The sequence below is a fragment of the Nelumbo lutea genome, chromosome 1, assembly GCF_056320005.1.
Source record: "Nelumbo lutea isolate HS-2025 chromosome 1, American lotus-T2T, whole genome shotgun sequence".
Taxonomy (NCBI): domain Eukaryota; kingdom Viridiplantae; phylum Streptophyta; class Magnoliopsida; order Proteales; family Nelumbonaceae; genus Nelumbo; species Nelumbo lutea.
The window spans coordinates 59184615-59209916 of record NC_142684.1 but is presented as its reverse complement, the minus strand read 5'-3'; the positions used below and the strand labels follow the sequence as shown (position 1 = coordinate 59209916).

General features: G+C 35.8%; 1 protein-coding gene across 2 annotated transcripts; it reads left to right on the top strand.

Moving 5' to 3' along the window:
• The first annotated feature begins 7417 nt into the window (after positions 1 to 7417).
• On the top strand, positions 7418 to 23567 carry LOC148874749 (protein PHR1-LIKE 3-like). 2 transcript variants are annotated; one of them, XM_088963649.1, is made up of 7 exons: positions 7418 to 8410; positions 8518 to 8711; positions 21063 to 21139; positions 21714 to 21768; positions 22599 to 22665; positions 22743 to 22812; positions 22875 to 23567. In XM_088963649.1, the coding sequence occupies exons 2-7, from the start codon at positions 8522 to 8524 to the stop codon at positions 23316 to 23318; spliced, it is 903 nt and encodes a 300-aa protein (XP_088819775.1). In that variant the 5' UTR covers positions 7418 to 8410; positions 8518 to 8521; the 3' UTR covers positions 23319 to 23567. The 2 variants fall into 2 exon arrangements, with proteins under 2 accessions (XP_088819775.1, XP_088819774.1); XM_088963648.1 differs by having other exon boundaries at positions 7890 to 8410; positions 22584 to 22665.
• The last annotated feature ends 1735 nt before the right edge of the window (positions 23568 to 25302 follow it).

The following is a 25302-nucleotide window of genomic DNA, read 5'->3' as shown; positions in this document are numbered from 1 at the left end:
GGGAGGTGGAGGTCCATCATCTCTTCTCCTAGGGCTAAATCCATGCCTTGTGTTTCTCCTAGAGGTACACTACTTCTTATCTACCATATAGCTTTCTTGAAAGTTGTGTTGAAACTACTGCATTGTATTTGATCGTTGCAAATACTAGGCAATTAATGGGTGTCTTGAATGTTGGTTGTTCTTTTGGCCCACTTCCAAAGCAGCGAAAAACTAGGCAATTCATGGTTCTCGATGCTAATTATATAGGGTGGTCTCATCCTATGCACACATTATTCCATGAACTCTTTTTTCTGCAATTCATTCATCTAGGATGAAGTGCATTGCTTTCTAAAATCGCATGGCATAGTCTAATAGGCTTTCTCTAGCCCTTTGCTCTATGTTGCGCAAGTCTACCATTGTCATGTGCCTCTCCAGAGTGAGCCGCTTGGTGATAAGTTTTTCTACGAAGTCATTATAGGAATCTATCCCTCATAGCGTTAAGCTCATGAACCAAGAGTAAGTTGGGCCGATCAGGGAATTGGAAAACTTCCTTACTTTGAGGTCTCCCTCCAGGGCAAAAGAACCCATAAGTCTTCAAACTTGCTGATGTGACTACATGGGTTGTCCCGTTGCCCATCATATAAGATCCATTGTTGGGGAGGGGTGTACCTAACTGTGTAGGATCTATTCAATATCCAATCAGAGTAGGGTTTCTAAAAGAATAGGGAAGCTTTGAACCATATCTTGTTAGCCAAAGAGGCTCTAGACATATTCATGGATTTCAGCTTGATTAACTGGGGACTTGGAGGAATTGACAACTTTCTTGGCCAAGTGAGAATGTTGTACAGAGGTGGGAAAGGTGGAAAATGGCTCTTTAGTGTATAAGGGTCTATGGAGCACTGGGATTTGATGATTTGGATCGTGGAAAGTAGTTGTAGGGCCATGTGGTGTCGGTACTAATCCAACGTGGTCTTGGGGATGGATTTGATTGGAAAAAGTAGGTCAGGGGTGGTTGGTGTCAAACTGATGAAGGTGGGTGATTCTGTGGGTAGTTCAGAGCTTGTGTTTGCACCTCCTTATGGGAGAGGATCTCCAATTCGCCATCACTCATATGGGGCTTAGTTCTCGTTTTGTTGGACTGTATCTTTGTTTTCAGCAAACTCTTCACCAATCAGAGTAAGGTTAGCCCTTCTAGCTGCCTTCTCTGTGATCAAGAAAGAACTAGAGATTCTAATATAGGTGAGAAGGTAAGCCAAAAGTGTACGTCATCTTGAAGGATGATGAATGGCCTTAAGGATGGAGAAGGTAAGAGGGTCGGGTTGTAGGGTGTTTGTTATAAGGGAGATTTAATGGAGGTTGGAGAGGGGTTTGGGATCGTAATAAGACAGCTCTTGCAAGTGGTTAGTAATAAATCATGTGTAGAGGGTGTTGAGTTTTCTCTATTTATATAGGAAGAATTGTTAATAGAATAGGAAGTCATGTGGTGCAAACGGAGACTTTCTTCTATACAAGAAAGTATTTATAATTGGTTAGTTTTAGGGTGGAAGGATCGCAAGTAGGGTTTTGCCACGTGAACACGAGCTTAGCTACAACCCTGCCTCTAGAAACTTGTCAACATGCCTTAATTTTTCATTTGAAGCGTCAACGCACCGCGTTGTGGTCACTTATACGTGTGTGTGTGTAAAGGATAACTCACTAACAATTATTGAAAATGACTGAAAATTCAAACATTACTGAAACTGTATTGTAAACACTCAAATAAGTGACCTCCCACAATATAGTATCCATGTTGGTGCGTTGTGGTCACTTATTTGAGTGATCTCCCAATAGTCATTGAATTTGAGCGTTAATAATACATGTGTATCCAAGTGATACACGCGACCTTCCTTTCAAGAGGTCTCTCTCCTTCTGTTTGGGAAAGAATATCACCTTTGCAGTTGATGTATGTATTGCAAGTGGCTAACAACTTCTAACTTGATTTAATGAGAGGCTAGGAAGGGAGAAGGAGAGAGATAGAGAGGGAGAGAGAGAGTGTTAAGGAGAAAGAAGGAATCCAACACGGCAAATTTTTATGATGATGATTAGGGGGGAGCAAAAAAAATCGAAAAATCAATTAACCGAATTGGTCGGTTTGATTTCGGTTCAGTGTTTTCAAAAAATCAAAGGTATCGGTTCAGTTTCAATTAATCAATACAAAAAACCAGCGGTTAACCAAACCGATCGGTGTACATATATTCCTATATATTTTATATATATTTTTTTACTATAAATTAATAAATATGCATTATATGTATACAAATATATAGTTACATTACATGATATATTATTTATTATTTAAACTATAATATTTTACATATATTTATAATTTTTTATATATTTATATATATTTTTATAATATATTGTAAAAAATAAAAACCCGACAAACTGAACTGGCCAATTGATTAACCGATAGGTTTTGGTTATTGGTTTTCCAAAAATTGGTACTATCGGTTTGGTTACAAAATGAGCCTCACGGTTCGATTAACCGAACCGTAAGCACCCCTGATGATGATGATAGTAAATAATATGTTTCCAATTTTTTTTTATATTTCTATGTCTATAAAATTATTCTTATTTGTCATACTTATTTTTTATATTTCTATGACATTTATTCTTGTCACATTATTTTTCTTTAATATAGTGAATTATTATAGGATTAGGAGTCAATAGCCTAAATATAAGACTTAATGAGAGGGAATTGAATGAGAAGAAATATAGCAATTCAAATTACATTTTGTGCCCTTGCAATTGAAGAAGAAACAAATTAAAAAATAGGGGTGTTCTGTTCAAGAATAGGATTCAATAAATGTTAATAGGAGTTAATACTTTAAAATGGTTCAAATACATTTTTGTTCTTATAATTAAAGAATTACCAAATTAAAAAAAATTAGGATATTTTAATCAAACAAACAAGTGCATATCCTTGAGTCGTGAGTATCCAAGTTCAGGGTTGTATCACGTATCACATTGTATTGATTCGACACACAATGTTGATAGTGTGATTTGAACTCTATGCGCTTTAATTTCTCAAATCTTAAACGCCCTTCCAAACCGCTGAGCCACTTTACTTTTTTGTGATAATAAATATTTAACTTATGTTCAATTAAAAAATGCTGATGGCATGATTTGAACCCTATGCACTTTACGAACTAATAACTTATGTTTATAATTAATATATCAAACTAAAAATTAAAAATAATAATATTGAAAATTGGCATTTTACAAATAATCTAAATCTACATTGTATCAAAAAAAAATTAATCTCAATAAATATATATAAAAATATTAATAATAGAATAATTGTTTTAGTACTTAAAATTTATAAATTTTCACATCATAAGTATCTTAAATTTTTTATATATTTTTATAAATTATTATTTTAATTTAAACTAAATAACATATTTATTATTTACAAAATATTAAATTGAATATATCAAATCTATTAAGCTACATTTATATCAAAGCATGAATTTTATTTTAGAAAATTTATAAAAATAAAAACATTAATAATAGAATAATTAATTTAGTAATTAAAAATTATAAATTTTCATATGGTACGTATCTTAGAAATTTTAACAAGTTTGATAACACCTTTATTGTTTATAAAAATAACAATATTATTTACCAAGCATTTAAAAACTTTTTATTTAATTGAATTTTTGTTAATGTTAAAAAGTAAAAATAGTAAAACAACAAATAATTGATATAATAATTAAGATATAATGGTTGTATATGTTTTAAGTTTTGGACTTAAAGAAAAAATAACAAAATATGTGTCTTAGACTCTTGATTGATGCATTACCATAAAGTTGTATGATATCTATGCATCCCACTATATTAATTGTGATATATTTCTTTATATATACAATTAAAATATATATATATATATATATATATATATATATATATATATTTATGTATTTATATACTATTTGTGGCTATTTTAACTTTAAGCTTAGTGTTATTAATATGTTTACGGAATTATATGTATTTTCCTAGTGTATCATACTTTTCATTCGTATTCATGCGTTTCCAAAGTGCATTCATATCTATATCCGTATCCGAATTATCTAATATGATACCCGATACTGATATTTTAATCTTTGAGTTGTATAGATTTGATATGTTTTTATCATGGTTTTCAAAACTGGAACAGACTAGACAGTCGGACCAGAAAAATTGGGAATCGATCACCAGACCGATTTTGTTTTCCCCCAAAACCGTTGATTTTGGTCAGCAAATTGCTGAACCAGTTGGTTAACCATTCGAATGATTTTGACCGTTTTTAATTTTTTTTGTCACAATGGGCTGGTCGTTCGGGTCGAATAATCAGACCATTTGAACCGATAATCGGACCCTTGACCAGTTTGATTTAAAAAACAATGGTTTTTATTCACTCCAAGGTTCTAAATATTGATACAGAGCAATACAACATTTAAGTCCCGACTATCCTTTGAACCATGACTTGACTCGTACAACCCCTGTAGAACATATCGAAAAGGCCCTGATACGATACATATCGGCCGATATGGGTCAATACGTGATAATATTTTGAACCTTGATTCACTCTATCCTTCAATTTGTATAATGAAAGTTTAATGTGATTTGCTATATTCTCTTAAACTTACTCGATGGGACCCAACTCATCTAAGTGATTTTTCTATGTTACCTGCCGGTCCTTATTGGTTTGCAGTAGACCTGGTTCGTGATCTATCGTCAAGAATTTGGACCCAAAATGGACTAGTAGAACATAGGGTCATACAGTTCAGGTCAGCCTTGTTAAGTGTGAACCAGACTCACTGACCGGCCTGATGGTCCATGCCCAACTCAGGGCCTAAACATATTATTTTTTATTTTTATTTTTGGGTAAAAGGGCCGTAGTACAAGGCTAAACCAGCCAGTGGGTCCCTCTCTTCTCACTTTCTCTGTAAGATGTGCAATTTCGACAACTCCACACCTCAAAGGCTCTAACCAAAAAAGAAAGTCTGCCTTTTCTATAAATGAACTCTTTTTGTTTCTTCTTTTAACAAACACAATGCCCACAGACATAGATATACCACAAGGGTCCATTCAACTGACAACTGTGGGCCTTCACCCTGCTCCACGCTCAGGTCCCAGAACCCAGAATAGTTCTGACTCGTGATTCCCTGGCTCAAAAAGCCCACCTTAGTGCGAGGCTGGGCCTATGTACCTACATGAGCTACACCCATTTGTCCTTTTTTTTTTTTTCTTCATTTTCATATATCTATAATACAAAGCTGCAGCTATAATAAACAAACACAGCAAGCTGAAGAAAACGACGTAGGAAAAATAAAAAATCTTTGTTGGTCGGCTTGACAAGGTCCCCCACTTGATAAACTATAAGTTTTGGGTCAACATTTAAAGCCAATGAATTAAGCAGCCAACCTCATTTTCCTTTATTTTACTACCACCCATGTCTACATCCTTCCATTCTGAGGTCCCCAAAAGAGTGTAGGAGAGATTAAAAAGGAAGGAAAGCAAGAAAGAGATATTAAGAAAATTGGACCCAAAACCCTAAGTCCTCTATTTTCTAGAGTATGTAAATTCATGGCTTCTTTTTGGGCACATCAAGACCTAAAATGGTTAGGATGACAGTGGGGCAGGTGCCATGTGGTACACCTGGCTTGTTGTGTTGTGGGCATTGTGGATTGGTGGGTGCTTCTATCTTTTATTCCTGAGGAATTAAAAATCATCAAGAGGGGAAGGCATGTTTGGGCATGAAATGAATTTGTCCAAACTCACAAATGAAGAGGTCAACCTCTTAATTATGGCCAGTTCTTATGATTGATAGAAGGTTTAATTAATCAAGTGGGGTTGTGGATTTAACAAGTTTTGGCTGGCCAAGCATAAAGGAATCCCTTCACCAGTTCATTCTTATTTTTTGATTGTTGAAGGCTTGAAGCAATGGTCATTGGGTTGTCTGTAGATTGGGGATGACAATTTTTGCTCTGACCTGTAAATTTAGACGTCCCTCTCCCTCAACCTTTTAATATTCAGATTTTGTGTGCGCCGAGTTTCTTGGTCTGAACTTTGAAGTTTGAACCAAATCCAAAGAGTTGAGCCATGACCTATTCCACGTGGGTATGTATTTATGTATATATATAGAATGGATTGATTAATTAACCTGAATCCAATCTGAATTCAACTTCAAGTCCAGTATATCAAATTATAGCATAGGCTAGATTTGGATTGAAAAGATCGGGCTTAGGTTCAAATCTTAGGGTTGGGCCTGGGTTGACATTAAACCCAGCCTAGCCCACCCAATTTGCACCCCCTAATTCCACTTTTATTCGGGGAAAAAATATTGTTGTCTTAGTTTTAACAGCCTTGGCTGTCAACGGGGCTCTCCCTCCCGTCTCCATAACACGTTAGTGGTTACTTCACAGACTCCTAATAAAAGTTTTCCGTGCTGGATGCATTGTTGGGTGAGCTAATTTGTCACGCAGGAGCCCTATTAACAGCTGGTAGGGATGTCAACGGGTCGGATTTGGTGCATGTTTGCCCCAATCCAAACCCGACCCGACTAAATAAAGAGGGCATAGTAAACCTGCCCCGTCTCAAATATAACACACCTATCCTCAATCCTCGGTTGATATTATATATTAATATTTGAACTTTGAAGGATGCAATGTCAACAGGCCGGGTCAATGTGGGTTCACCCCAGCCGAATCCACCCGGGTCAGTGTGGTCACCTAACACAATCCACTGGCATCCCCAACAGCTGGCTGTCAAACTTATTAGACAGCTAAAGCTTCCTCTAATCCATGCAGCAGGTCCTAGGATTTTGGCAAATGAATGGCTTTGTTAGTGAAGCCCTACAAGGCTAAAAGGCCAAATTCGTTGGTAACTTTCCCTCAACTCTCTATTTCTCCTTTATTTTATTTTATTTTATTTTATTTTATCAAAAATCAAAGATGATCCAACCATTCGCGATGTATGACAGCACTTTAGTGCTTAGGCCAGCCTGGTTTGATTGGTATGGTTGGGTTCGGTTTCTCTGACAGGTTCTGGTTCATCCAGTTTAATAAAAAAATGTTCAGGCCATGCTTCTCAGACTGTTTGAGCCTAGTTGCAGGGATATTTATAACAAAATAAGGACAGTTGATATTTTTTTTTTAGTAAAAAGATAGGTCGTCAACAACTCAATCCTTTGCAGAACATGCAGAAAACCAATATAAAAATACCAACCACGTAAACTCATAACCCTTTTAAGAGAATCACCCCATAGGCTTATAATGTCAGCAACCACTAAATTAATATAAATTCAAAATTGTTGTTGGAGCATCACATTCACACATTCCATGGCACAAACATAACTTCATCATGTATCAACATTAATCACCAGATTTTAACATCAGACAGAGGACAATTATCCAGAGAGCTCCACAGATTGAGAATCAGGTTGGGTCATGCGCTATATATTAGATTGAAGGTGACTGACAATTGATGGGATTTCTTTTTTTTTTTTTTTTGTTTTTTTTTTTTGTGTGTGTGTGGTGAGGAACCAACCACAGGTTTGGAACCCAAGAACCAAAGTTGGTGGTATTAAACACTGAGGCTTGAGGGGCAGATTTTACAAATGGGAATGGGGTTTCAGTCAACAGTCTCATTCATGGTGTACTATACTGGTACAGCTCAAGAGAGAGGCCTTGAAAAGCCTAAAACAAGCAGGTAGAGAACCAAAACACAGAATTTATGCAAGGAACCCACCACCCCATCACAGTGGAGCTGGAGACAAATTCTCACAAGCTTGACTGAAGTCATTTTCCATCTGCTTCACATCCATACTTAGGTTTCTCTTCCATTAAATGCTTAATAATTGAAGATAGTACCACATGGGTAGGCCCCCCACAAGCCGCCCTTACAGTGAAGGCCTCGTACCACCACTACCAGTGCCAAATCATACATCCCTTGGACTGGTTCTGTCCTCTGTTGTCCACCCATTTCAACATTAAGCTTGCCAACACACTCAACCCCAATCCCACCACCAAAATGCCTATAAAAAAACACTTGAGTACTGGAACTAGTTCCTCAAAGTGTGGGTGGGGTCTGTTCTGTGTTTGTAATTTTGTTTTGGTTTTAGACTTTTACCACCAAAGAGAGCTGAGAGAACTTATATCAATAATCATATTTCATGGATAAAAGAAACAGAAAAGATAAAAAGAAAGAGCAGCCAGCCTGCCTGACAGACAGCACATATCATCCTCTCCTTGCTTGGTCTCTTACCCACAAAAACCCAACACATTGCTTTTCTCCCTCCACGCACGGTTCCTTCTTTCCCCTTTTTGGATTCGCAAAGCTTTTGGGGGCACTGATCACTAACTGGGTCTGAAGATTTTCGGGGCGCCTGGCCCCGGAAGAAAGCAGAAAGGTGTGTTCAGGCTTTGGATTTTTTTTTCTATTTTTTTCTCTTTTTTTAAAAGCTTTTTGCTCTTCTTTGCTTGGTTTTTCTTTGATTTTTGTTTTCTGGGTTTTCAGGAAAATGTACTCTGGGATTCATTCGCTTGATGGGAGCGTCGGTCATGAAGATTTACAGGGATCTCTTGAAGGCACTAATCTACCTGGTGACGCTTGTCTGGTTCTCACTACCGATCCGAAGCCTCGGTTACGATGGACAGCTGAGCTCCATGAGAGATTTGTAGACGCTGTTACTCAACTGGGTGGCCCTGACAGTGAGTATTGTTCTTGTCTATGTTGTTGGTTTTCTTTCATTTTTCTTTTATCCTGTTGTTTTTGAATGTCTTGAATTTGTTACTCTCTCTCCCGGGTTTTGTTTATATTTTTGTTACTATTGTTCAAAATGTAGCTTCTTGTCATTCTATAGTGTTATTTCGTACTTTCTCTTCACTTAGTCACTTGATGAGGTTAAAGGAATGTTAATGGTGGGTATCTTATTCTATTTCCTCTCTTGTGGTGGGTCACCATGGCTTTTAGAACTAATATTGCTGAATTTTGACTGATCAAGGAGTGTGCTTTATTCTTATTCTTCATATTATAATCTGGTGGATGAGATCTTTTTCCCCTCTAGTTCCTGTGCTTTCTCTACCTCTTATGGAAGATTAATGGTTTTCCCTTTTGTTGTGGCTTTTCTTAGAAGAGGATCTCTCATCATCTTAATGCACCTATGCTGTTTTAGTTGTGAAGGCTGCTAGGTTCTCATTTTTCATGCTTATTATAGAGTGTGTATTTTTTTTTTTTTTTTTTTTTTACATTTAGAAACATTTACTGGTTTTCTTGAACTTTCATTAATGAACCATCCATTTATTTTTTTATTCTCATTTTTTTTATCAGTGACAAAAACAATAATTCAAATATTTGTTGATTGTTAAATTCTGTAAGAGTGGTTAACTATGTGTCCTCACATTTTTCTTCATATTCTCTCTGTTTGATTTCATACATCCTTAATTTTCCATTTGATGCATGCTTCAATTGATTTGGTTGTTGAGGAATCCTATAGGTATGAGGGCCTTGTTATGTGTATAAAACTTTCTAGAAACACAGATTTCAACCAAAAATATAGATAATTGGTGGGCCCAATAAATTCTGTTATTCTTGTGTAGGTAATATAACTGTATACAAAATATAACAAGTGTTATATCTGTGTCTGCCTTAGAAGTCTGAAGCGAAAATAAAATAACTTTTTCTCCTTTTAAAAGGAGCAGAAGTGAACTCATTATAAGAATATTCTGCTGCTGATGTAAAATGTTGTCTGAATTAACCACAGACTGAGGATTTAGTTTTGATTAAAGCACATAGCCACTGTAAACTATTTGTATGTGTTGGTCTTAGTAATAGAGTGGACAACTAAAATTTCCCAAATGTCTTCCTTGCTCCATTACTTTAAATCCTAACCTGATATCCGCTGATACCTTTGCTGTAAATATTAGATAGATATTCTCATTAGAAAAGAGACAAGTTTCATGTGCAAAAAGGATATGAAGTATGCTGTGAACTATGTCTTTCCTCCACGAGGCCAGGGAGATTTGAGGAAAAAAGCCTGTTGGTTGGCAGTGATTATCTCGAATGTTTGGAAGGGGAGAAACAACTAGATTTTCAATCAGTGCAGGCTTCAGAGGATGACATTATAACAGAATATGTGGCTCAATTTATTCTTGGCTGTCAAAATTTCAAGGGAGTCTCTTGTTTATTTTTTTAATCATAGTAACCTTTATTTTGAAATGATCACATACAGTTGTACAGTCTCAGGGTACAAAATGTTATGTAGAGGGAACATATTGTAACACATTTGGTTTTCATATAGTAATGAGACTTTCCTTACCTTTAAAAAAAAAAAAAGATTGGTAATCAGGAGGAAATGAGGTTAGCAGTTAGAGTAGAGACAGAGAAAGTTGGAGTCATAAGGAGAGGATACAGAAAAAGGGGAGGTTGGACCAAAGAAACAAAGTGAGGATGAGGGGCAGAGATGGGAGAGTGGGTTGGTAAAGCGGGGGGTAGTGGAGCCAAATGAAATCATTTCAGTTGAAAGTATTTTGTTTGTAAAACAAACGGTGTTTATTCTCAGTATATTGTAACATTTTCATATAGTAATGAAATTTTTTTCTATCATTTTCAGAAAAAAGATTGGTTGGCAGTTAGGGTAGAGAGGGAGAAAGTTGTGGTCATAGGAAAAGACACAGACAAAGGGGTGGTTGGGCCAAGGAAACAAAGTGAGGATGAGGGGCAGAGATAGGAGAGTGGGTTGGTAAAACAGGGGGTAGTGGAGCCAAATGAAACCATTTCAGTTGAAAGTAATTTATTCATAAAACAGTCTAAGGGTGGTTATTCTTAGTGTGAGACCATTGACTGTGTGCTTATATTAGATGAAAAGTTGGATGGTTTTGTTGAAGAGAGTTTGGATCTCAATGAAGCATCACAGGCAGATGATATAGAAAATTCAAGAATTGGGCTAAAAATTTGTTTTTTTTTTTTTTATGTACCTGGATCATAGTTTTTTTTTGTCTATTTTGATTTGTTCTTTTTTTTTCCTCATTAATTCTTATTTATTGTGCATATCCAATATGATTTCTTCCTTTTCCTTCTGTAATTTCTCTCAAATTTTGTTTATTTGTTATCCACAATTTCCTGTAGCTAAAATGCTAATTTGCAGCATTTTTTTTTCTTTTAAGATTTTTGACCTGAAAACCCTCCTCAAAGGCCCTAATCCATTTTTCTCTCATCCTATCATTAGATCTGAACCCTCTTTCCTGTGAATCAGTCCTTTAAATTCTTTCTTTTAGTGCCTCACGGGCTTGATTCATGGGGCTCCATTGATCAATTAGCTTCAAGTTATTTGACCATGTCTGTGCATAGTGATTGATCCTTTTTGTTTATGCACATGTCTAATAATCTTGAAGATGAAGTAACCTGATGCTAGTATACTACTAAATCTTTTCCTTAGAAGAGTCAAATGTTGTTGATCTCAGTTTCTCATTCAGATGAGCCCCTAGGTCTGCAAATGAAAAGGGTGGTGCATTAGCAAGGAATGAAGTTTATAGGGAAGAATGGGTTTTTAGTCATTTCCATTTCTGCCTTCAGCTGTTGACTGTTTTGTACTCACCCCCTCCACCTCCAGTTCAAAACCTTGAAATGTCGGGCATCACCCCTTTTGTACAAATTTAACAAAATCCTGATTGCTGGTACTGATAAAAAAGTCATATGTGGAAGAGAGGCCTTCAAGTTAGTTTTTTCACAAGATACTTGGCTGTTCAAATTCAATTTAAGCTACTTATTGATTACAAATTAGAACTACTCAAAGTCAACTACCCACATATAACATGTCAATGAACATAAAACATAACAACAAATCAAGAAGAAAATAAGAAGAGAAAACAGAGAAAACACCAAGATTTAACATGGTTCGGCTCGATAGCCTACATCCACGGGAAGAGAGGGAAAAATATCCATTATGAGAACAAGAGATAAGAAAGTTATCCCTCAACAAAATATCCACTCTCACTCAACCCTAATCCCATACAACCATTGGCTTAAATAAGAAAGTTCTCCCTTCAATCATCTCTCATTATCTAGGAGCCTTTATCCAGGATAGACAGATAGTGGATCAAATCCTCATTGCTAATGAATGTGTGGAGGCCCAAAGGAGATCTAAGAAAAAGGGTGTGGCAATTAAGTTGGATTTGGAGAAAGTTTATGGTTTAGTGGATTGGGAATTCTTGATTAATATCATGAGATCTTGTGATTTTGGGGATTTATGGTGTAAGTGGATTAAAGGCAGCCTGCAAATCAGTCAGTCACTTCTCAGCCTGCAAATCCCCTTTCCCCTTTCCTTTTCATCTTGGTGGTAGAAGTTCTAAGTAAGCTGATTTCTAGAGACAACCAATTGTAGTTTATTAAAGGTTGGGAGGTGGGTAGAGAGAGTGATGGTCTCCCATCTCCAGTTTCCAGATGACATTTTGATTTTTTGTGATGGGGAAGATAGGCATTGAGTGGAAAACCTGAAGTTGGTGGTGGGCCTCTTTGAAAGAATGTCTAACCTAAAGATCAATTGGCATAAGAGAGCAGTGGTTGGTTCAAATGTTGGGGAAGAAGAGCTTGACTCATATGCGGATATTCTTGGGTGTGAAAAAGGGGTGTGGCCTTTGAATTATTTAGGCTTATCCCTTGGTGGCAATCCAAGGTCTATAAGTTTATGGAGTGTAGTAGTTGAGAGATTTGAGAAAAGATTAGCTGGGTGGGAAAGGAAGTACACTTCTCTAGGAGGAAGAATCACTTTGATAAAATCAACCTTGGCCAACCTCCCTATCTACTTCTTTCTGTTTTTAAGATGCCTTGAGCAGTTGTGAAGAGGGTGGACAAACTAATTAGAGACTTGACTTTCTGTGGGAACCGGGAGGTAAAAAGGACCACTTGGTGAAATGGGAAAAGGTGGTTAAAAGGACAGGGGGGGGGGGGGTAGGGTATAGATAACATTATTTAGAAAAACCTTGCTCTCCTAAGTTAGTGGTTGTGGTGTTTTTCCTTTAGAGAATGATAGATTGTGGCATAAAGTGGTCTCAAGTATTCATGGGCTGGCTAGGAATGGATGAGATGCTGGCATTCTACAAAGAGCTAGACTTGCTATGCCGTGGAAAGTAGTGCATGGTATCTTGCCCCAGTTCCTTGAGTATGCCAGGTATGATTTGGCTCTTGGTAATAGGATAAGATTTTGGGATGATGTGTGGGTTGGGGATGCTCCCTTGAAAGATTTGTTGCCTTCATTGTATGCTTTCTCTAATCTAAAGGAGAAACCTATGTTTGATTTCTTTGGGTCTCCCTCCTCCCTTGGGGAGAGGGGGGGGCTGGAATTTGGGGCTTGTGAGAAACCTTCTAAAATCAGAAATTCCATTTGTATCAAACCTTTTAAATATTCTGGATGGCCTTGTCTTTGATGTTTTGGGGGAAGATAGTAGGGTGTGGTCTCTCAATCCCTCTGGGTCTTTTAATTGTAAATCCTTTTTTTATTCTCTTGTGCCCACCCCCATTCCCCCTTCCTTTCTTGTGAAAGAAATTTGGAGTGCCCCTATCCCCCCAAAAGTTAGTGCCCTTTGTTGGGAAGTTTATCATGGGTGCATCAACACTTGTGATATGCTACAAAGGAAAAGGCCAAATTGGTGCTTGTCTCTTAATTGGTGCATCTTGTGTAAGGTGAATGGTGTGAATGCTTTCCATCTTCTAATTTCTTGTTCCTTTGCTTGTTGTATTTGGGAATGGTTCTGCTCTCTTTTTTGTTGCAAGGTGGAGCCCTTGGTAGCTTGGAAGGTCTCTTTAGTCCATCTCTTCTGAGGAGCACGAAGAGAAGAGGTAGAATCCTTTGGAAGTGTGCAAGGGCAACGGTGGTGTGGTCAGTTTGAGAGGAAAGGAACCTAAGACTCTTTGAAGAGAGAGAAAGAAATAGGGAGCCACTAGTGAAGATTGTTACAGTAAGAGCTGCACATTGAGTGATAACTTTGAAAGTTTTCTCAGACTTCTCAATGGATGACTTCTTCTAGAACTGGAGGTTGATTGCCCTCTCCTCTTCTAGGAAACAAAAGATCTTGGAGACCTGTAGCCCCCCAAGTGGTGGGTGGAAGAAGCTGAACTTTGATGGAAGTAGCTTTGGCAATCCAGGGCCTTCTGGAATTGGTGGAGTGTTTAGAGATGAGAATGGGAATATATGTGCTTGTATTCAGGACCTGATCAAGGTGACTCAGTGAGAACTGAATTTTTGGCTGCTATTGTTGGGGGTGCAAAAAGCTAAGGATATGGGAATTTCTAGGCTGATTCTTGGAGGAGACTCAAAAATAGTCGTTGGCTGGTTGAAAAAAGGAACTGATAGGCAAATCCATGTAAGATGGGTTAGGAGGTCTGCAAATGGGTTGGCAGATGGATTGGCTAAGCAAGGAACTGATAGGCAACATTTGTTTTGGGATCAATGTTGAATGTACAGGGGGATCTTTGCTGTAAAGGGTATTTGACCTAACAACTTCTTGTTGTACCTTTTTGTTCTTTAATCTTAATAAAATTTTCTCGAGTTGCTGATCAAAAACAAAGGTCAAATTATACCAGAATTTCACACAGGCCCCTCTTCCTCCCATAAATACATACAAGTCCCCAAACTTGAGATGGGGAAACCAGCTTTAGTTTGCAAGAAGGATGTTGAAGCAACCTCCATGAAAATAGGTGTACTATTGAAGCAACAACCATGAAACTTGAGATGTTGAAGTGGCCTCTTAGAAACCAAAGTTGGATGTTAGAAAGCTGAATGAACTCATGTCAAAAAGCCAAAGTAGAGCCAAGGCATGATCTAGTAATCACCAAACTGAAGTTGGCCAACAGAAAGCCAACATATATCATGCTAAAGAATCAAATTTAGCCATCAAAAGGTCAATCACAATTCCGAACTGAAGAACCAACCATGTGAAGCAACTAGATCATCAGAAATGCCAACCGAATTACCAAAACAGAGTTGGCTAGCATAAAGCCAACTATGAACTCCATAAACCAAATTAGGGAATATGAGTTGGCCAATTGAAAAGCCAACTAGATAAAGTGAGTCAAAATCCCATGTCACCGAAGGAGATCAAAATTCCAAGGATTTCTTCAACAATAACTCAGAACTGATGAGCATAATAAAGGATCATTGCTGAAACATTTCGTCAAACATCTTCCATGCAAAACATGTATGAGGTAAACAAACCAAATATTCGCCGATGATAATAGATCCACCATTCACCAAAATAGTCCAAATATCAAACCAAGACACAAACAAGATCAGATCAGAAGTAATCATAACAACGGAGAACCATCGTAGAAATTTGCACCGTTGAGACATTTTCTCGAACACAAAATAGTCACCTTTAGGGGTGGCAAATGGGTGGGTTGGGTTGGGTTGGGTGTGGGTTGAGTATCAAGTATTAACCCACCCATATTGACCCTCCAACCCATTTGCCACCATATTTATTGATGTTAGTGGGTCACAACCCACCCTGATCCTGGCCCACCCATATCAACCAACATGGCCCAAACTGTGACATTTTTTTTTCTCTATTATACAAACACATTAAACATAGAAATATCAATTAAGAAAACATAAAAAAGATGAAAAAGTGCAAAAAACATTTTTCAAATGAAAATAAAAATGCACAGAATACTGAAAATAATAAATATATCTCGTGTAAAACATAAAAAAGTTAAATGAAAGTTCTCATTTCACATAAAAACAGAAAATTGTAAAAAAACACAAAAATTGCAAAAAATACAAATATGCACAAATTTAAAAAAATACAAAATATGAAAAATAGAAATTGTAGAAAAACCAAAGAAATTATATAAAAACGAAAAAAAATTGTAAATAAATAACAAAAAATAGTAAAATGTATAAACTACAAAAAATAGAAATTATGAAACATTTAGAAAAACTATAAAATTCGAAGAAAATACAAAAGTTAGTGGAAACACAGAAAATTAGAAAAAATAAAAATTGCAGGAAAAACAAAAATTATAATAAAGAAACAAAATGCAAATAAATAACAAAAGTACAAGAAAACCAGACATAAAAAATGTAGGAAAATTACAAAAACTGATAGATTGTTTTTGATATTTTTAATACGAGAAAACAAAACGTAAAAATGTAGGATTTTTTTTGAAAGAGGTTTCCATCATTTTTAAATTATTATAAAATTTAAAAAATATATAGAAAAAATATAAAAATTATTTTGAAAAAAATATATTATATGCGACGAATTTCTTTTACAATCCCAGATCTGTCACGATGAACACATATCTGGAATTCTGGATTTAAACCAGATCTAGTGTGATCTCTTTGATTTTTGTCTACGAACCCAGATGTGTGTTTGGGAACCCAGATCTGAGTTCTACCATGGCAGAAAACCTCTCCGATCCATCTGTGTCGATTTGGATTCTACCATGGCAGAAGCCTCTCCGATCTGTGTCTGCGAACCTAGATCTCTTTGATCTAGGTTCTACCATGGCAGAAAGAGTGGAGAGATCTGCTATGTGAAGCCAGATCTGGAAGAAATTGCCGGTGGTTCTGACTGTCGGGCGTCGGCTATGGACAACAGTGGGGGTGAAAACCAAACTCAACAGCTACTGAGAAGAACCAGACCCCTAACCCTTTTTCTCTAAAGTTTTGACCCTTCTTTTATCCAACTGATCCCAACCCATCTTGACCCTAATGGGTACCCTCGACCCAACCCACCCTGACTCTTTCCTCCTGACCCTAATGGGTCACTTGACCCTTACCCACCAATAGTATGGGTGGGTTGGGTGGGCAAATGGGTTGGGGTCAAGATTGCCAGCCCTAGTCACCTTGAGCTCTAGTATCACGTGCTGATATTGATAATCACAAATAGACCAAAGAAGTTGCAGAGTTTCTATAATACTTCTTCGAAAATTAGAGCTCTCAAAGAAAACACCAGACTTGGCTAAATAAGGACTGGAAGATGCCCTAATATACCAACCAGATCAGATTTCCTTGCCCAAATAACCCTTTGATCTTCTTTAACAATCTGAACTCTAAAAGCTCAAGTCTAGATTCCACCTGGTATGAGAGAGCCAAAAGAAAATCCAAATCTGATGTTACTTTTTCCTAGTTTCCGAAAGAAGCCACAAGAAGCAATATCACCCCTTTCAGAGTCTAGTAAAATTCTAGAAAAATGATGAAAAATACTCACATATATTCTTCATTGAATGGTAAAAGTCCCTAACAGATTGCTTCATAGATTCAAGCACTACAGATATGTTGTCAAAATCTTACGACTTACGATACCATTCACATTTGAATCATGAATCCCAAGGGTTTTGATTCGAATCTTATGTTTGAATCCTACAATTTGATTCATAATCTTACGATTTATACGATTTTTACGATTCAAATAAAATCCAATTAAGAATTAGTTTTCTACTTTGATTTTTTTGTTTATATTTAGTTTTGCCATGGGAGACTTTTTTAAGCCCTTAATAGAAAATGATTTATTTACATTATTCAAGACTAGAAATTGAGTTTATTTTCTATCATATGTAAATTAAAAGGTCATTGTGTGTAGATTTGTTTGATTTTCAAGTCAAACTTGATTATATCATCTTAGGCTTCTATTGTATAAGTGGTAAGTTCTGTTGTTTTAAGTACATATATGGTAGATACGGATTAAAAATAGGGTAAGGTCAGTTTCCTATATATATTTAGCCTTTTAATATATCTTCTTTTGACAAGTTTGTAAAAAATAGAAATAATATTACGATTTACAATACAATTCACTATTCAATTTGATTCAACTTTCTTTACGATTACGGTTTTCAAAACATTGTAACAGACCTCGCGTGAACAGTACCGTGAATAGTGACTCGATTGCTAGTCTTCCTTAGTTCACCAAACCAATTCCCACACTAAACCTGTTCTGATACCATGTCAACTAGCATAAAACAGAATAACAAATCAAGAAAAAAAAATAAGAAATAGCAAAAACACCAAGATTTAACGTGGTTCGGTTCAGTAGCCTACATCCAAGGGAAGAGAGGGAAAAATATTCACTATGAGAACAAGAGATACATGGCTGACCTCTCTATAGACTCACAACAAAATATCCACTCTCACTCAACCCTAATCCCACACAAACAATGGCTTAAATAAGCAAAAGGGCAAATTTATACCAGAATTTCACACAAGCCCCTCTTCCTCCCATAAACACATACAAGTCCCCAAAATTTATCAGCATTACAAATATACACCTGTAACCTCCAAAAACCCAAATACAACCAAATATAATATATCTCTCAACATAACGTTCCTTAACCTAAAAATGATGGAAAATAAATTCAAAAGACCATTAGATAGGTTATAAATAGCTCACATATTGACATAAGTCTTACTACACAAAGGGTTTTGAAATAAAACTGTTGAGAAGAAAAGAAAGTGAAAAGTACAGAGCTAAGTCATTGCTGAATTGGTTAAATTGCATTAATTGGACAGACAATAAAGACTCATGAATCAAATCATAAGATTCAAACAACAACAGTAATGTATTTTTAAGAAAGGTGATGCTGGATTCACCCAAAGAGGAGATAATTGATGTAGCTATTTTTTTTGTCAACATAATTGATTGATGTAGCTATCATGGCTCTGAGTAAGCTGGAATTAGGCCAAAATCCCTCATCTTGTTAGTTTGAGATTTAGCTTATGTCTACCCAAAGACACAAAAAATGGATAAAGTACTTGCTATTGGAGTAAAGATAGGTCCTAATGGAGTCAGCACCATCAAGTTTGGAGTTGGCACCAATCTGTAAAAATTATAAGAACAATTCATCACCATCATCATCTAAGCCTTGTCCCAACAATCCAAATGCAGAATCCCCATTTTTCTTTCAGGAAAAGGTTTTCAAAAATTTTCAATGATTTTAACAAAATATCAGAAAGTTTCAATGATATTCTAAAATTAATTCTTAGATGTATAATTTGTGTATGGATCCCTGATATGTTGGCAATGTATTAGCAATTTATAAAAAAAGGGCAATGTATCAAAGATACAAGGGAAAAAAAAATTCTTAGAATACCTTTTGTCCAACCACCCAAGATGATTGGGGAGTAGTACTTCTTACACTAATAACCTACTGATAGATCACTAATAAAAAAATGAATAGTTGTGCAAGGTAAAGGATTAATTGGGAAACGTTTTGCCAGTTTAGTCCAAAAATTCTTGCCAAGATGAAATTATGGATTCATTTCCTGCCCAAGTCATGGCTTCATACAAGTTCAGGACAGAACAAGAGAACTTATGGCTTTGTTGAATGTCCAAGTTAGATGGATCCTAAGGGAATTAATACCATTGTTGATATGCTTGGGAAATCAGGGTCAGAAAGAGGATATTTTATATGGTGGCAGAACCCTGTCTGAATAGTTTTTAGACAGGAGTGGGTTCTTATTTTTTCCCCAATATTTTGTGCAGATCTGCACATCCTATCATGTTCATTATCTTTTACCATAACTGAAAATTTTTAGTTGCTTTTCTCCAAAAGCAAAAAAGAAAAAAAGAAAGAAACAAGGAAAATCAAACAAGTTGGTAAGCATTCAGCTTAGCTATATTCCATGGATATGTCCCCAAGTCCAGATTGCTAGTTGCCTATTAACTGGATCCATTGCTGGATAGTGAATCTCCAATAAAAATGCACCAGCTGTCCTCTGACCATTTGAATGTGGACTACGTGCTAAAGCCGTTCTATGTTTTCTCCTTTGAATGGGGGAATCATGAAAATGTGGATAAATCATGAATGGAACTTACGTGTAAATGCAGGTGGCTCCTGTAGACTGCATTCACATGGGTCTAGGATATGTGGCACATTGCTACTGGGGATTCATCAATGAGTCTACCAAATAGGTAGCCAGCAATTCCCAGAATTCCAGCTTCTTGCAATTCAACAATGATGGGTTACAAGGTTGAGCATAAAAGACTTATTGTATGGAACATCATCTCATTTGTTGTTTTTAGGGGATATTGAGGGAAAGAAATAGAAGAATTTTCTTGAGTGTGCTAACACTGCTTCCATGGATGTGCAGAGATATTTATTCATGCATGAGGAAGTATGCACTGGGCAATAGGGTGGATTCGAGCCGAGCTGAGCCGAGTATCTAGCTATTTGAGCTTGGCTTGCCAATAAAGTATGAGGATCAAGCTCGAGCTCAAGCTTGATTCGAGCTAGAGATTTGAGCTCAAGTTTGGCTCGAGTCAAAAGCTCAAGCTCGGATCGGCTTGACTTGAGCTTGATTGTGAGCCAAATGTTTTATAAAAATAAAAATATATATATAATTATTTTTTCTTTGACATATAAAAAATTAAGAATTATAAAAACTAGTTATAATTATTATATATATAACATTTTTTATTTTTTATATATATTTATATATTATTTTCTATTTGTATAATATATATATATATATATTGTGTGTGTGTGTGTGTGTGTGTAAAAGCTCGATTAGGCTCGCAAGCCTCACAAGCTGAGCTCGAATAGCTTGTGAAAAAGCTCGACTCGTGGCCACCCCTAGATTGGGCATTAATATTGAAAGAATTCTAGAATATAGAATTGATGTCAAAAGAAAATTGACATGATGTTGTGAGCCATTGAAGTTACACTTAGTGTATTTGTTCTACACACTTTTATTTTGTTGGGATCCTCTATCTCTTAAGTTGGACCTATTTTACTTTTGTAAACCCCTTTACTTGCATCTATAAAATTACTCTCTTATCTACTGAGAAGGATTGATTTAAAATGCCAGAGCCCCATTCAATCCTGTTTTCACAAATTGAGTATGCTAAACTTAATATGTAACCCATTGTTGAACTAGCCTGATTCTCCTCATCAATCTGATTTCAAGTCCTGCATCATTCCAACACACTGCTAATATTTGTGGTCAAAGCTGGTCATGATGTTCTTTCCCGTGACAAAAATAGGTCTTTCATATAAAACTGGCCAACTTCTCCCTTATAATTTAGTCTCACATTTGAAGCTGATTATCATTTTTCCCAACTCATTTGCAGAAGCAACACCAAAAACCATTATGAGGACAATGGGTGTAAAGGGCCTTACCCTGTATCATTTGAAGTCTCATCTACAGGTTAGTTTCTCTGCATTGCATATCTTGGAATTTCTATTTTTATTTTTCCTTTGGTTGCCTTATTATTCCGAAACAAGAAAAAAAATCAGATTAATGAATAGATTCTTTCTTGATTTTTAAAATATGTAATTACAACCTAATTGATATTCTTTTCTTTTCCAATTTTGGATCTATTTGATATTGCAAGTAAAAAAGAAGGAAAATGAATGATTTCCATAGAAAAGGCTGTTTTATGGCATTTGTTCGCAATGTCTGTGGAAAGCAAAAAAATTCCAAATAGTGAATGGTATTTGTAGGATAATGACGTGATGCTCCTTCTAACCTTCCTCGCATCATTTTCTGAATAGAGGAATGATTATCTTGATTCATTTTCCTATTTCATCTTCAGGGGGATCATTCTTTTTACTTTCATTTTGTATGCAACCAAATGTGACCTTAGTGCACCTACTTTTTCCTGCTATAGTTGTGAATTTCTAGTCCTCAAGTGAATTTGGGAGGCAATAATCTGACTTATAGGTGTATTCAGAAATAATACTGTTATCTGCAATTCATGTTTGACTATATTCTTCTGCAGAAATATCGTCTGGGGAAGCAATCATGCAAGGAGTTCACTGAGAGTTCTAAAGATGGTATCAATCATATTCTTTCTTTCCCCCCTTTCTTATGCATGGGGGGTTGTGCGTTCATTCAGACATGGTTTTACTGCAATAATGGATATTTTTCTTTTTTTGTAATATTTTTTTTTCTGAATATAACCATTGCCTTTCAATGGAGGTGGCAAGGCATTGAAATGTCCATCTTCATCATCGTAGTAATCGTCGTCGTCATCTATGCCTTATCCCAACTATAAGGGGGTCAGCTACATGAATCCTGTTTCACCAATCTGTTCTTTTAAAGCCATATCCATTGTTAAATTGTTAGTGCTTAAATTATTTCTTATTACTTTTAGTCTTTTACCCATATCCTTTTTGGTCTATCCCCAACTTTTTTGGCCCCTTCCACTTGTAACAAATCACTTTTTCTAATTGGAGCTGTTGGTGGTCTTCTATGCACATGACCAAACCTTCTTAGTCTACTCTCTCTCATTTCATCACTTATTGGAGCTACTCCTAAGTTCCTACATGACTTCATTCCTGATCCTATCCTTTCTAGTTTTGCACTCGTCCATCTTAGCAGTCACATTTCTGCCACAATCATTTTCTGGACATGTTTTTTAACTGCTCAACACTTTGCTCCATGCAACATTGCTGACCTTACAACTGTTCTATAGAAATTTCCCTTTAATCTAAGTGGTATTTGCCCATCACACAGAAGTCTAGATACGTCCTCCATTTTGCCCAACCTGCTCTTATCTTTGGGTGACATCATCATCCATACTTAGGGTGGGTTATTTCTGGCTAACCAGATGCTCATTTTTTTCTATATTATTGCATTGGGTTTACAGCCTCTTCTGTTGCAGAAAGTCAGGGTGCTGTTTCATCATCTTCATCAGCATCATCAAGAATGATGGCTCAAGACTTAAATGAGTATGTTGTAATTTCTAGTTTCTTATTTACATCTATCTCGTTTTCTTTTTCCTCATTGCTTGCAAAATTTGTAACAGTGGTTACCAGGTTACTGAGGCTTTGCGGGTGCAAATGGAAGTCCAAAGAAGATTGCATGAGCAGCTGGAGGTAACTTCTGATTTTTCCTTTTCCGAACTTCTAGTCTTATAATGATGGTTTCACAATGCCAGGTCCAGCGACATCTCCACCTTCGGATTGAAGCGCAAGGAAAATATCTGCAGTCCATACTTGAGAAAGCCTGCAAGGCTCTCAACGAGCAAACCATAGCATCAGTTGGGCTTGAAGCTGCCAGGCAAGAGCTCTCTGAATTGGCCATCAAAGTTTCTAATGACTGTCTGGGTATGGTCCCACTCGACACCATCAAAATGCCTTCCTTATCTGAGATTGCTGTAGCTCTTGAAGAGAAATCTGCTTCAAACGGGCCAACTCGGATTGGGGATTGCTCTGTTGACAGCTGCCTGACATCAACTGGAAGCCCAGTATCTACAATGTGCATGGGTTCACAAGCTGCAATGATGAAGAAAAGATCAAGGCCCATGTTTGGCGGAGATTCACTGGCTTGGGAAAGTGATATGCGGCAAGATGTTGAGTGGATGTTGCCAGGCATTCGATGAAAGGCAGGAGCAGTCCCATGAAGAACAAATGACAGAAGTTCCATGGTGACTAATCTGAACCTTTCATTGTGGCAACTGTAACATGATAGGTCTGTATATTCTCTATACAGATCTTTGTATTTGGGAACACATCTCACTTGCAATGGAGTGGCATTATGCTCAGTCGTTCATGAAATATCCATCTTTTATGTATGTGAGCTAAGTAATAGCCATTTCTTATATATAATCAATATTTGTTTGAAGTTTAAATCGTGTATATCACAATCTGACAGTCGGTAGAGGAGTTGGTAATTGCTGAAATCATGCCATTGCCACCCAAGCTTGAAAATACAAGCTTGCCAATACGGGGTTGCCCTACAATGAGGGCCCTCTTGTAGTGGATTATTGCTTTTTGACTGCAAGTTAGGTTTGGGAATTAAGTAGAAGCCATTATGATGAAAAAGGAATCCTTCCTACACCCTCAAATGCAAAGGATCAAGGTTCAAAATTCTGCAACGTATTGGACCATATCGGCCAATAAGTATAGTATCTTTTAAGGGGTTGGTATAGGAAATGCTATAAAATCATTTGTATTGTATCTTTTCGTTGTGTCAACCTCATAGCAGGTCTGTATCGGAGTGTATTGGGACCATATCATAGCCGTATTGAAGTGTATTGGCTGATTCAATACGATTTTCCTATATGCGAAAAATAAATTAAAAATGATTAAGAAAAAAGGTTTCTAGTTCTTTTCAAAAGTTTTGTTTTTCTCCCAAACTCACCAAATCATCCTTGTACATTCTTGGAAATGCTTCTAAATGTATACTCTCCTTATGTTGAAAATCTTATATTTTTTGTGCTTTAAATAGATCTATTTAATTTTTTAAGAAAATTTGGAAAAAATATATAAAATAACAAAAAAAATAAAATTTTATATTTTTTGTGTAATTTGCCCATGAAGAATAATTGTATCATAGATTTATAGGTAATTTAACATATCCATATATCTATTGAAATTTCTAAAATATTTATTTTTTGTAAATTTTAGAATAAAAATAGTTTTTCATTTTTAATATAAAAAATAGTTATTTTTGTAAAACTAAAAATATTCATTTTTAAAACTTTTTTGTAATTTTAGAATAAAAAGTATATATTTTTTTTCTAATTTTTAATTCATAGATTTATTGAAATTTATTGTGAAATGTTTATTTTTATTTTTTCTAATTTTTTGTGTGATCTAACTATAATATTTACCATGTTGTAAATCTATGGATGATCTATCACATCCATAAAATTATTTTCTTGTTACACTTTATTTTTTAATTTTGTAATAAAAATAAAATAATTGTTTGAATAAGAAATAAATAATTGTAGTTATAACCTTATTAGAGAATATCCTTGTATTTTCATATGCTGATTATGATATATATTTTCATAAAAATCACTAAGGCTGTATTTGGATGCGATGTAAATCAAGAACCTATGTAAAATTTACATTGGTTCAGTTTTGTATGCATTTGGAAAGAGGGTTTAATTATTATTAACCTAAAGTTACACTCTAGTTCAGTTTTGAGTGTATTTGGATGGAGTGTAGCATTACGTCGATAATCAATGCAAAACCTCATTAACTCTAAAGTTTTACATCGATAATTGATGTAAAAACTACATCAATTTTATCGATGTAAAATTTTACACTCTTCTGCCCATCACTATTTTCAAAAAAGCAACTCACTTTCTAGTTTAGTATAAAACGTCATCAGTGTATTTTAAACGTATTTCAAACGCAGCCTAAGGATGTAAATTTTATGTATATATAGTTCATTGAAGTATCTATAGTGTTTCATGTGTTTCCATGTATATCTTAATTTTTCATTCATATCCATGTATATCCAAGGCATATCCTAGTATGTCTCTTAAATCGTCTTTTCATCTTTCAAAAACAATTGTCTTTTCAATACATTTAATGTTTCCAATACTTTGAACCTTGGAAGGGATTGATTCTTCT

Coding starts and splice junctions, on each gene's coding strand:
- LOC148874749 (XM_088963648.1), top strand. CDS start 8,522: ATGTACTCTGGGATTCATTCGCTTGATGGGAGCGTCGGTCATGAAGAT. Junction 21,140..21,713: donor ATTTGAAGTCTCATCTACAG/GTTAGTTTCTCT, acceptor ATTCTTCTGCAG/AAATATCGTCTGGGGAAGCA. Junction 22,813..22,874: donor GATTGCATGAGCAGCTGGAG/GTAACTTCTGAT, acceptor TCACAATGCCAG/GTCCAGCGACATCTCCACCT.